This window comes from Rhineura floridana, chromosome 3 (genome assembly GCF_030035675.1).
Source record: "Rhineura floridana isolate rRhiFlo1 chromosome 3, rRhiFlo1.hap2, whole genome shotgun sequence".
Lineage (NCBI taxonomy): Eukaryota > Metazoa > Chordata > Lepidosauria > Squamata > Rhineuridae > Rhineura > Rhineura floridana.
The window spans coordinates 76,334,201-76,348,068 of record NC_084482.1 but is presented as its reverse complement, the minus strand read 5'-3'; the positions used below and the strand labels follow the sequence as shown (position 1 = coordinate 76,348,068).

Genomic DNA, 13,868 nt, shown 5'->3' with positions numbered 1-13,868 from the left:
CAATTACTGTCTCTCCACATGTAACTCGTCACTTCCCCCTCTTTAACCATGGGGTGAAATGACAAATCTGCCCAAGGTTAGAATCCCAATTTTCCAGATTGAAAAAAGTAACTGTCCTGGTCTCATCTGTTTTCTGAAAAGCAGAACCAGAAGACATTTGTACCTTGTTTCACCATTTAACTATATGTCCTTGGGGACATAATTCCAATTTTTCAGATTATAGAAAGGTTGACAAATGGAACTCAAATTCTCTGTTTTCCAGGAAGGGCTGGTTCTCCCACCCAGATCTCAGAGTCTGATTTGGGGTTCCTTAGGTTGGAGGGAGTGGCTAGCTTTGGATGTAAGATACGGATTATCAATTTGGTAATGTAAATGTACTGCCTTCAAGTTGGTTCCAACTTATGGCGACCCTATGAATAGAGTTTTCATGAGGCTGAGGCAGTGACTGGTCCAAGGTCACCCAGTGAGCTTCATGGGGATTCGAACCCTGGTCTCCCAGGTCATAGTCCAACACCTTAACCACTACACCACACTGGCTCTTTGACAAAACTGGAAATCACATTTATACTTTTATTGCACACCCAGCGTGCTCAAAAGGTGGCTTCAATTGTTAGGATCATCTGTAAGTGTGGCTCCAATTTTCAAATGGGTAAACAACCAAAGTGCACAAATTGCCGCCTCTGCATTGTATAAGGAATTAAGAAACATGAAGGGGAAATGTCACTTTATGGACTTTGTCTCATTCATTAGATTGCTTCAAGCACTGAATATTTCATAGCATACACAATCTCTTATCACTCATACAGTGATGGGGCAGGTGGCAGAACTGAAGGAGAGATCATAGCTGCTGGGGATTTTTTTTTAAAAGTATGTTTAGCTGTTTATGCATACTATTAATAATTAGAGAAGTACAGAATCCAAGGTTCAGAAGTCATATGACTTGTGTAAAGTTTGTGTCTCTAAGAGAGTCTGAATTCCAAGCCACGTTCTAACCCACTAAATTTTGTTTCCTACTTTTTTGGTTGGTTTGGGGGGAGGGGGGAAGAGATAGCGCCCATGACAACATTCACAAGGCCTGGTTTCTAGCATAACCTGCTCTAGCTGTTAGCTTATGCAGCCTGTCTACAAAGCAGTTTCCCATGGGTGCTAATTATTCTGAGGTGTGGCCCATAATTGCCTCAGTTGGAGTACTTTAATGAGGCTGTCTGGCTGCTCCCTGCCCAAGATAATATTCAATAGTATTCCACATGCTGAGTGTAGTAATTGTGGGATCCCAGCCTGCCCCAGCAACGTGGCAGAGCATGAGAATAGAAAAGGTGGACCCACTCAGGTTAAGAGAAGCAGGGCAGAGCAAAACAACTCTGAATAAAAGCCTTGAGCAACTCCAGAGGGATGAATGCTTTTCACATTTAACCTTCCATTGAAGCTGGTGTATCACAAAAAAGGAAGGACTAAAGCACAGGTGATGGTGCATGGTAGATGAGGTTCTAGTCTGAAGTTGGGGAGAAGGAATTAATCTAAAAAATTTTTTGGGGGGACCACCCAGAAGGCAGAACTTATTTTGAATGGGATCTTTTGATCAGGATGAATGAGAAGATGGTTATTTATTTGCAATATTTAAGTCATCATTTTAGGGACGAGCCAGTGTGGTATAGTGGTTAAGGTGTTGGACTATGACCTGGGAGACCAGGGTTTGAATGCCCACATAGCCATGAAGCTCACTGGGTGACCTTGGGCCAGTCACTGCCTCTCAGCCTCATGAAAACCCTATTCATAGAATCGCCATAAGTCGGAATCGACTTGAAGGCAGTACATTTACATTTTACCGCCCACGTCAGTTTCCAACAATATCTCAACAATGTATAATTCATAATAAATTTAAAATATGAAAAAACACAACACTGAATTTGATAAATGATTGTAACCAACAATAACATGAAAACATTCAGCCCCCTAAAACAATAAATCACAAAGAAATAAAATCACACCAAAAATGTTAGAATCCTTAATCATGAGGAAGCGTGAAGGCCTGCCATGATGGGGCCTGCCATATCACAATTGGAATAGAATTCTACAAGAGTGGGGCTGCTGCCAAGAAGGCCTTTTCCTTTGTGCCCGCCAGCCTAATTGCTCCCAGAGGTGGGGATACAAATAGGGCCGCTGAAGCAGATCTCAGAGTACATGTAGGCAGTTAAGGGATAAAGTCCTGGTTTCTGTATGCAGCCACGGGAAGTGTGGGCAGAGTTGCTGCCAGGGCCAGAGGTCTGGAACCTGGGTTTAGTAACCAGCTTTGTAATGAGAACAAAGCACTTTCACCACATCCAGGAATATAACCAAATATGAGGTGTTGGACTACGACCTGGGAGACCAGGGTTCGAATCCCCACACAACCATGGAGCTCACTGGATGACCTTGGGCCAGTCACTGCCTCTCAGCCTCGGAGGAAGGCAATGGTAAAACCACCTCTGAATACCGTTTACCATGAAAACCCTATTCATAGGGTTGCCATAAGTCGAAATTGACTTGAAAGCAGTCAATTTCCATTTTTCAATCTTGAAATGGGGTACTAACATAACCTACAAAGGATTTGTATGTTTACAGGTGACTGGACAATGGGCATGCAAATCTCTCCTCTGAATGAGTTCCTATAATCCTATTGTTTTGATGCTGTAGTATTTTGTCCTTTTATAGGCTGAATGTGTATTCTGAATGCAGAAAGGCTAGAAACTACTTCTTTCTCTGCCTCTTACTAAACGAAACAAAGGAAAACTCTGTGAAACCAGAAAAGAGAAAATTAAAATTCCATACCAATTAATATAGTTATGTAATAGCAATAATTGGCAGGAGGAGGAAGCTGTGGTCATCAGGCCAAGAATCTCAGACTAAAGGTACACAGTCCCTCTGGCACTCTTCCCTCCTCTCTCCCCATGAGAACACAGGAACTTCAGCAGGTGCCGGATGCAGCCCGGCTCAGGGTAAAGCGGAACAGGTCATCCGCTTTGGTATCCTGTCTCCAGGGGTAACTGATGCACAGGAAATTAACCTTAACTGTGTTTGGTGTGCTAGGCCTTCTTTGCTCTGCAACCCCTGTATCCTGGCATAGATGGTTTGTTCTTCTTCTCTGTACTTCAGCCTGTGCCTTTAGGGGGTGGAGGGAGTTCAGATTCCTGGCAGAGAGTCACACTGTGTGAGTGGGAGCCATTAGCTATGCTGCCTTTGTTCTGCTGGAGATGTGTTTGGGGCGTTATCAAAGACCCTTCTGTCTATTTACAAGGGGAGTGTCTTACACAGGCAATGGCATGACAAGGCCCCTAGGTGCAATGCAGAATTGTCTGAGCTCTCTGTGGGTTTCCCACACAGCAACAGAGCTAGAAAGCTTAAGGTGGGGGGAGGAAAGAGGAGAGGATGGACATGCTAGACTTCATACAGATCTTAAATAGATACAAACCTAGTATAATATTGCAAACGGGAAAGAAAAATTGTCATTAGTTTTCCACTTTGTTGAAAACACATACGGAGCATACACTATATAATTATTACATGACAAATCACTTGTCAGAAGAGGCCCAAAGCTGTAGAATGTTTCCTCCATCATTCTGTTCCCACATACAAGAGGCAGCCTTATGCAGAGGCAAATTGTAGCCCGTTTAGCCTATGACCTGCTGTGTGTCAGAGCAGATACTTTTGAAGATACTAAGTAGAAGTCTTGCCTCATCCTCCTACCTGAGATCCTTATATGCAAGGCAACATTGGGTTGCCTGTCTATCTAGCGACACTGGGAACCACAGCAGGTGCCATTTTCAAGCTGCAAAAGGAATAAAATTAAAATTATACATTTAACCCCCCAAAACCTCTGCCCTCTCCAGAATATGTTATAATATTTAATGGTGTATATTTCCAAGAGCTTTTTTAAAAAAATCCTCCATATCAGGAGGGAGATTTTCTCAATGCATTGGACAGTGGACTAGGAGGCATTGCATGGGAAGTCTTGCATCCTGTGTAGCTGGAATGAATGGGCCTGATAGTCTGGCAGAACAAGGTCCTCGGTTACCACAAAGCCAGGATTGATCCTTGACCTTAAGTAAGGAAGTTTTTGTACATTCTCCCCTTCTTTCTTGAAGTTGCTCACAAGGATCACTTTTGGGAATGGTTCCTGGCCGTAATTTTTTTTTTAAAAAAAATCTGTCACACCCTGTGCTGGGAATGGTCTTGAGAAGTCTGTCCCTGGCATAGATTGATTAATAAATCAGATGAACTAAATGGGCAATATCCTTTATGGTGCCCTCATATCAATAGCGAAAGTGGATTTTAAGCTTTCACAGTTCCACAGGGCTCCCTCATTATCAAGTACTACTTGGGATATATGGATTTTAACACCTTCAGGCAGATAATAGTCTTATCTCAATACTTAGCATTTCAATTACCCTAATTAAGGTGTTACAGAACTTTTTTAAAGTGTCATAAGATAAAAAAGGACATGAAGTTTCTGTGTGACTTGGACTTCTACAAAATACCATTTAGTTGAAATCTTGAAACCTATTTGTTCCTTTGTTTTCTCCCTACTCAGAGATAGAACTATCTCCCCCTCTTCCCTCCTAATATACACGGATGCGTGGAAAAGTCTAACTTCAAAATCCCTTACTTCTAGAAATTCTCCTGTCCTAACTTGTCCTGAATTCTCCCTCTCCCCCACCCCTTTAATTTACAGTAATAGCATACCAAAGAGAATTTAAGACCTTACACAAACACCTTTGACTAAAAGTAACATGAGCAGTAAAGGCCTTAGGGCATATGGGTGTGTCTTCAAATTCTAGCCAGACCTTCTTGGCTCTATTCCGCACACCAACTGTACTTTACGGGAGGGGAGAGATAATACTCAGAATCTCAGCAGAAGTCCCCTAGTTCAGCTAGCATCTTGCATCCTTTGTGCAGAATATTCGACTGTCGTAAGAAAGTAGGTCATGGTTCTAATACCCTATCATGCCAAACCACAAGTATATTTTTCATCCAGGGACAGAGGAGCCAAGCTCCAACAGAGACAACTTTCCAGCTGACTCACTGATGGGGTGGAGTGGGTTTTTGTGGGAAAATTTAGGGCTGGGCTGAACTTGAGGCCTAGTTCTCATTAACATCATTTTCTATGTGCAGGGAAATGTTTGTATTAGAAGGCACTCACTCACTCAAGTCCTGACCTGCGCTCAGATGTGGTACAGTTTAGACAGAGGTTCACCACCACAGTTCAGAATTAGATCTAAGATTCTCATGTGTCCACAAGTCATAATCCTGCTCTTCAGTTAAAAAACCAAAAGAAATGGCTAACAGCTGTCAGTCATTCGTACTCCAAAAACCTCAAGCACTTTACACCAGTTGAGGAATTAGTTTTATAAAAGCTCTTGAGGCAGGCAATCAGCAGATTGTTATAAAAGCGAAAATTACCAGGTTTTGGCCTCTAAACTGGCAGCAGCTCAGATTACAAGGAGTAAATTCCTGAGTCTTGAATCACAGCAGAGTTCCTTTAGCCCCTGGGGCCCCATCACCATTGAACTTACCCCACCTGCTTGCTCAGCTGTCTCATGTAGCATCCACTAAAACCCAAGGGGTTGTAAAGAAAGTACTTAATAAAACCTTGGCTCATTTTTAACTACCTATGCTAAATGCTGGACTTTTCCCCAAAGCATACATCCTTGAGACACCAAATTATTTAAGAGGTATATTCGCATTTTTAAGCCAGCTGATATTAGAACTGTTTAGCTCTATTTTCCAACATATATTTTATTCCTTTAGTTATCTGTCATCCCCTCATTTCAGATGTTTTGCAATTGTATGACAATTGCAAAACTGTCATACAAAAATCACTGGAAACGAAGCCAAGAGACAGTATTTTGTTGATGGTAATCAAATGAGGCCATGCCTCATCCAACTAGAACTTTTACAGCCATCCTGTTTAAAAGTTTCAATTGAAAGGGACTACACTCAGCCTTCCTTGGGGATTTGCAGTGGTGCCTCCCATCCATGGGGTCCAATCTGACCTGTATTGAGCCAACAAACCCTTATGACAAGGGTTTCCATTACATGATCAGGGACTGAACACAAGCACAAGTTGCTCCCTTAAGGGATTACCACCTCACGATACTGCTACTGCTGTTTTGCAAAGCACACTCGCATCCAAGCTCCTGCATGCCAACCCTATCCACTGGCGACTGGCCCATGTTTATGGAAAGGCTATTTTAGTTCATCGTAAACAAGTTTACAAGCCATTACTGGCGCTCTAAATATAAGTTTCCCATGCTCTCACCCCTTCCTGAAACCACGCATCGTTATGCAACTCAACCTACTTGACCCATGCTACCTGCCATGGTGAGATTTGAAAGGCAAACCCAAACATCATAGGAGTTTATCAGGAAAGCCTGCCACCCACCCAATCAAGGCTTAGCTTGTCTGTAACCCCTTCTCTCCCCCCACCCCAGCTGGAAAAAGCTACATAAATCAACAGCAAATTCTGGATGCTCTAGGAGTCCAGTGCCCTCATTAATACATACTTTGCAGGCTAGTTTTGGAGACCTTGTTAACTCCACAATCCCCATCATCAAATAATTCAGATTTGCAACAGCCCATACACAAAAGTTTGGAATTTTTGCCCTTTAAATGTGCAGTTGATTAAGGAACTAAATGTTGTCTGCTCTGCCACCAACATGCTGTTTCCCTTTGTTTCTCTATTTTGTACATTAACTAGTTTAATATAGTAGGCAGTCTCATACATTTATGAGGTAAGCGCTTGAACATTCTCCTCTCCTATATCCTTTCCCAGAAAGATAACCCTCTATGAAGTTCACATTTTGGGGGGCTTTTTTTAAAGTAAGGAACTAAACACCAGAGGAGTAAAAAAACAAATGGTCTTTATTTCAACGACCAAAAATATTAACACCATGAAGATAAAACCAAGTGAGCTTGTATTTTGCCCTTTGAGGCAAACACAAGATAAATGCAAATTACATACAGTTAGCATTACAAAGTACCTTGACAGTGACCAACCTACTGCCATTTTAGAATACATTCTTACACATCTGCTCCCAACCCTAAAGCTAGAGCTTGTATCAAACAAACACTTATGAAGCATTTGAGATGAAACAATAGATAAATCCAGGTAAATAGCAACTGCTTCATACATTTAGAGACAGAGTGGAAGAAAAGTTCATGAACAAAGGCAAAAACAGTGTCCTGAAATCCCCGAGAATGACTTGATTTACTGTTTTGTTTTTAGACCCAAAACACACAGCAGAACACACCCATATGGACAAGCAGAAGACTGGTTTTATTGCCCACATTCCCCTTTCTTGGGTGAAAAATATCCAAGCTACATAAGGAATGGAAAGAAGAAAAAAATGTTTGTGGACATAAAATGGTATCCCTCATTACCGTTCAATATATAAACAGCTGCCGTCATCTAGGAAAACCACCAGCAAGCCTTTAAGATTATATCTTAAAGGGAAAAACCACTTGTCTTCCTCCCCTACAGTCATTCAGGGTTCCACACACACACACCTTAGAAAAACAAAAACCAACAAACACAACTAAGGCAACATGAGCAGGAAATCCCCTGCACTCTTGGACCCAGTGTAATGCAAATGCGAGTCATATGAGAGATGTGTCATAACTAGTATGACTGGTTGGGTTTTCCCCTCCCCCATGTCTATTCCTGCTCACCATACACACATTGGCAAGACTAATCTGGTTTTGAGATCTTCTCTGGCACAAAGAAACAGGCCACTTCATCATTCTTAATTACTAGGTAAGAAGAAACGGATGGCCCTGAGGAAAAGAATGTTGGGTAGATTCTCCCCCCCCCAAGCGGGACTGACAAAAGCTGCTTTTCTTCAACAGTTCTCAGCATGACTCTTTTTACCCCTTAAGGGGCCCTGCCTAACAAACCTTAAGTCCCTTCTAGCCCCATTCAGAAAGAAGAAAAGGAGGAGGTGGGGAGAAGAGGCGTAAGTATCAACCCAGAACTGGCAATAACTCGTCAAGGAAAGGCAGGATGAACACGTCATTGTTATTGACTAGCACCAAAAAAAGTGCACCCAGTACAGATCGTGGTTGCTTTCCACCCGAATCCGGATTTAAAAGACCCAAATGCTGCGAGTCTCCCCCCTTTTCCTAGAGGTTGCTCCCACCCCCCAAAGTAATTTTATCGTGTCCCATAACACCGACGCTCTCGTTGGCGCAACCAGTCTTTCGTATGGCGCACAACAGCCGCGTCCCAGGCTCACAGGCCGAGCTGGGGCGTCCTTCGTTAACAGTCGCTGCGTTTCTCACAGCCTTTTGTCTCGTCTTCTTCCCAAGCCACCACAGCGTCTCTCGCCTAAACCCGGAGGGGGAGAAAAGGGAGGAGGGACCCACTAGCGCTCCCCCCGCCCGCCCCCAGTCCATCACCAGCCTCCCGCTGTGCGTCTTCCTAACCGCCAAGACCCCGCCACCAAGGAGAGGGGGCCGACGGCGGGAGTTGGAGGCGGTGTTCAGCTCCTCTACAGAGAGAGGCTTCGGCAGGCTCCGCTTCTCCAGAGAGAGAAGTTTCCAGCTACGAGTCCCTGGCGGGGGCGCTTTAGAAGGCCACCACGGCTCTCACCATTATGCTTAGCACGCCGTCCCCTTGCCTGCAGCTCGCTTTGGGCTCGTCGGCGCCTTTAGCTGGAGGAGGCTGGAGGATCAAGCCGGAGAATCGGTCCTGTAGGACTCTGGCTAAGCTCGGGAAAGGCCCCTCTTGGCGCTGCGGCTGCCGCTCGCCTTCCTCTTCCACAAGCTTCGCCTTTTTGCTGGGCACCAGGCCGGCTTCGGCGGCCCCGATCTTGCCTAGGCTGCTACTGCGGCGCTTGCGGCTAGGTTTAGCGGCGCCCGGTTGAGGCCCAGAGGCACCTTGGCTCCACGCAGTCGGAGATGAGGGAGGCGCGGGCGAGCCGCTGTTGGGCTCCTCCTGGGTCTCCATAGGTTCTGGATCGAGATTGGCACAGGGCGGCGGCGGCGGCGGCTGTGCCTCTAAAGACTGCGGGATAGGAAGAGGCCCCTCCTTCTGGACTTGGGGAAAGGGGGTTGCCGGAGGCTCCTCCAGATGTCGAGGGGCGGGCGCCTCCCCTTGCATGTCCAGCCCCCCGGCAAAATCCTCGGCCATCCCTCCCGCCATCTCATCCTCTTCCTCGAGCTTGGCGGAGAGGTAGAGGTCCCGGGCGTTCCGCATAACAAGGGACAACTGCAGGCTGCGGTGTAGCCGGAGACCGCCGCGCTGCATACGCGAATGATACATTTTCCACACCGACATGGTCATAATACGCTGCGCTTCCTTCTGCACTTCCATGATGGCGGAGCCGGCTTTCCCGCGGTTCGAGCCTTTTAGACTTCTTCGGGGCTCTACGGGCCGAGAGGGAACCCCGGCACTTTCTCCTTTAATGGCGAAAGTGGCGCACCCCCTGTTCTTAATTTGAGTTTGTTTGTTTTGCTGTAGAAGCGTATCCTTCCCGGTATCCCTTCCTCAAGACGTCCACCCCGACTGAGCGGGGCCGCGCCCAGCGCGCTTGTTTTTATACTCCCGGTGATCTCAGCGCCTGGGCCTCCTCCGCCCACTCTGCGAGCCGCATCCGGCCCTTTGCAGCGCGCCACTGGCCGCCCTCTCCGAGAGGGGGAGGGGTAGACGGAAATGTCAGGGAGTGGGAGAAGGAGGAAGGGAGTGGGGGAGGAGAAGGAGGAGGAAAGAGCAAAGGGCCCGCCCTGCCGCCAAATAGAATGAGGGTGGAAGGCGGCCGCTGCTGGCAACAAAAGAGACTAGGACTTAGGCTGTCTATGAATGCGTGCAATGCATAACTGGGAATTAAAAAGCGTGCACGACCTGTGGCTGCGGATTCCATAGATAATTTACTTAAGTGTTGTGCGATTGGCTTCGTTGAAACTGCAAGCACATTTATTGCTTTTGGGTTCAACCGAAATCAGTGGGACGGGTTTCCACACATTAAGACTGGGAATTGCGACAATGCATGGGTATGACTTGATTTCTGTTCACTAGATTACATTTGATCACTGCAATTGACCTGTGACTCTGTTGGAATGCTTGCCATCTGAAATGAGGGAGACATAAAAGTGATATTACACCAGCCACCATGGTGCAGCTCTCAGCTGGTGAACTTGCCTTTACAGCAGGCACCAGGAACAGACTCTATCATTAGGCAGATTGTGAGGTGACTGCCTCAGTCGATACTGAAAGGTGAGAAACTTTGGTGAACTGTTGGCATTGTGTGGCACGCAGTCTGCCCTGAGCCTTCTAATCTCAGAGGTGGTGGAAGAGTGTTGAAGTAAGACTAAGCTACCAGTCTCTACATGGGGGGGGGACCATCTTCATCACAGGTAGTGAAATGTCTTCAGTCATCCCTGATGGGGAACCAGTGGCCCTCTGGATGTCATTGGGCTCATCTCCCATCAGCCTCAGCTGGCATGGCCAGTGATAATGGACATTGTAATCCAACAATATCTGGAGGCCCACAGGTTCCTCACTCTGCTTTAACAGACTGTATATGCATGTGTGCGCCATGAAATTAGTGCACAATCTCTCTGAAATATAGCACCTTCAACCAGGGCTCAGTGCGTGTGGTTAGGAACACTGCAAAAACTAGAAAATGCCCAATGTATGTCCTTTCAGATCAATACAGTTTCTCTGTGCCTCCAATTAAATCTCTAGTTCCATGATTCTCAGAGCATCAGCCAAGCACTAGTGCAAGAAAAAAGTGATGCCAGCTCCATCCTGACCAATCTTCACCAAATGTTTCTGCATTGCTTCATTAGATTTGGACGGAGGGTATGGGTCTGCTCCTCATTTCCTAATCACTAAGGTCTCGTTTACACATGCATGTAGAATAACATGATTATTCTATATTTCTATAGTATATTCTATACTTCTGATGAGCAAAAGAACTGACTATTTAAAAACATTGCATTTGCAATGACATGCCTATCTGTTGGGTTAGATCTGTGATTGCTGATTTACATACAAGCCATCACTTGATATTGTAGTAATAAATATGCACGTGTGAAGCAGCCCTACAGAAAGGGTCAGTATGCTCTCCTACTTTAGCTGTTTCCATGAGTGACACATGTTCTATCTATGTTCATTTCTAAGGAATCCCTATTAATTTTAAATAGAACTTGCTTCCAAGTGTCTAGAAGACTGTAGCCTTAAATGGCTTATTGCATTTCCCACATTCATAACAAAAGTCAAAATTGGCCATAATGTACCTATGATTTTTCATCTTTCTAAATGAAGAACATTCATAAGTGATGCATGCCAGACAAAAATGTTTTATTTGGATTCTAATCCTAAACATTCTATGTGTAATTAAGTTACATTGATTTCAGTGGAACGTACTTCAAAGTAAGCATGTTCAGAGTGAAAATGTGTTTGTATCAGTTGCCATGCTGGAGGATTCATCCAATTCTCTGATTTTGCTTCCTTGGGTTCCCTTTCTTGGGAATCCCAAAACATACCAATTTAGTTCTGCTGTCTTTGGGCCACACCTGGGGAAAAGATGAACCCCCACTTTTTGCTATGACCACGATTATCAAGCAGTTTGTTTTGAAATTTGGAAACTTATTACTATACAGTTAAGGGCTCACATTCTACAGCAAATCTGTTTTGTTTTAATGCAGAGCTACTTCTAATACAATAACATATTTATGACTCAATCAGTTTTAATTTGATTTGCTAAGCTATTTAAAATTGCCTCACTAGCTAAATCAACCACAAAATCTTTGACTGCACTGTGGTTGCAAGTTGATGCTTGCAATCCCCGTATTTCATCAAAAGTTGAGTAAGTCTGTGGGCTATAGCAAATGAAAATTTGACTTAGAAATGATGTTGAGACTGCTGAATTCTCAACAGAATACAGTGTGGAAGTAATTGTAAAAGACCTCTGAAATATCAAAACCAAAGCAATGCAAAAACTCTTTAATAGGTGCTACAGGCACAAGTAAATGGTGAATAATATATCTCAATAAATCTCAAGCTCTTGCCCCATCATGGAAATTAAGCTAAGGATGTCAGATGGATAAGCAATGACTGCACAAACCTTTCAGCATTGTCTTCAAGAAGCTGATTCAGTACCTAGAATTACACATTTTTTTACAGCAGTTTAAGAACAACCCCAAAGTATTTAAAAAAGGTCAGTCCTGTTCTTTCTGTTTTTGGTCAGGAGCAAGTATGGCCCAGATAGGAAGAGGCCAAACTCGGTATGCAGAATCCATTCTGTGGCCTGGCAAGTGTGATAACAGGTCAGACAGCTGCAGGACGCATATTACCTTCGATGCACCTTTGTAAGTGTTGTCAGACATGCAAGAATTATTGTACACATGGAAGAATTATGGTTTACTGCACAAGACCTTTTACATACAAATATATGAGAATTCAGGATTGCTTGACAGGACAGTAGCACTTCCCACTGTGGTCGACAAGTCTCCTGCTAGGAGCAGGAGCTTGTGCAGGAGGGTGGTTTTTCCTGCTCTCATTGCCCAACCAGGGGAAAAACTGAGTTCTAGTCATGTGTCCGTTCCTTAGTAGCAGAATGTGGAGGAGGGAGCTTCCTCCTTTCTTCCTTGTCAACTTGTCTAAGAGGAATGCTTGTGGCTCCTTCCCTCCTCTGCCAGTATTGCTGAAACAGTTCTTTGGGAGTGTGCTTTTGCTGCTCACGACTCGGAAGTAAAATCCGTTGTGTTCAATGGGGCTTGGTCCCAGATTGCGTCCCTACTTTCCCTCACACTGGCATGGCTTTGTTACTACACAAGCTGAGATGTTGTTAGGCTCTTTTTGCACGCATCACAGATTACTGAGTCACATTCACGCACGCATCATAATATATTTCATTTTAAAGGCGTAGGTCCTAGCAAACGTTTTATTCGTTTTTGATAGGATTGAGAGGACCGTTTGTATTTTCACAGATTACTGTGGTGAGAAAGGACTCTTACTCTCGGCTCCCCATCGATTTTCTCTCCAGGGGTTTCTTCGTTTAAGAGGCTCCTCCCTCTATTTAGGTCATCCCAGCCTCTTTGGTTACCGTTTCCTTACATGTATTAATGCCCCATGACGACAGGGGAGGAGTCAAAGTTGCGTCTACAAACGTTCTAAAATATGCTTACGTTTGTAGCTGCCTTGCTTCCTGTGTCCATACATGGACAACAGGAAGAAAGGTTCCGCTGAATTTCCGAGAGGCTGTCCAAGGAAGGAACGGCTCTGCCTTGCCATCTATCTGTTTACACACGCCGCTGCGAGATGCAACACGACACTTTATACACACAAATTGCACACACGCCACTAGAGCCCTTCATAGCAATGGCACAGGCACAGCTCGAATCTCCCAGACAGTGCACAACACCACAATTTCCCTAATTAAAAAAGGAATATTGCCTGGATACGTTCTCTCTCTCACTCTCTCTCACACACACACCCTTTCTATGACTTCGCCAAAGATGTGTAAACACTTTATCACTAAACTCCCATGTGATCTAAATATATCACTTTTATCCTGTACACGCTTAACACGTCTGTGTACAATAGCCCCAACAGCCATGAGGTCTGAACTGGCGGTGAAGGATCAGAAATAAGACCTTGGGGTCTTAGCGGATAGCTCAATGAAGATGTCGACCCAGTGTGTGGCTGCTGTGAAAAAGGCAAATTCCATGCTAGGGATCATTAGGAAAGGTAATGAAAATAAAACTGCTGATATAATGCTGATGTATAAATTTATGGTGCAGGCTCATTTGGATTACTATGTACAGTTCTGGTCGCCTCAACTCAAAAAGGATATAGTAGAAATGAAAAAGGTTCAGAAAAGGGCAACCAG

The 13,868-nt window shown here is 44.6% G+C and overlaps 1 protein-coding gene across 1 annotated transcript; it reads right to left on the bottom strand.

Annotated features, from left to right (window-relative positions):
- Positions 1-6,879: 6,879 nt before the first annotated feature.
- On the bottom strand, positions 6,880-9,633 carry IER2 (immediate early response 2). Its single transcript, XM_061616704.1, has one exon. The coding sequence runs from the start codon at positions 9,344-9,346 to the stop codon at positions 8,600-8,602; it is 747 nt and encodes a 248-aa protein (XP_061472688.1). The 5' UTR covers positions 9,347-9,633; the 3' UTR covers positions 6,880-8,599.
- Between the last annotated feature and the right edge of the window lie 4,235 nt (positions 9,634-13,868).

Coding starts and splice junctions, on each gene's coding strand:
- IER2 (XM_061616704.1), bottom strand. CDS start 9,346: ATGGAAGTGCAGAAGGAAGCGCAGCGTATTATGACCATGTCGGTGTGG.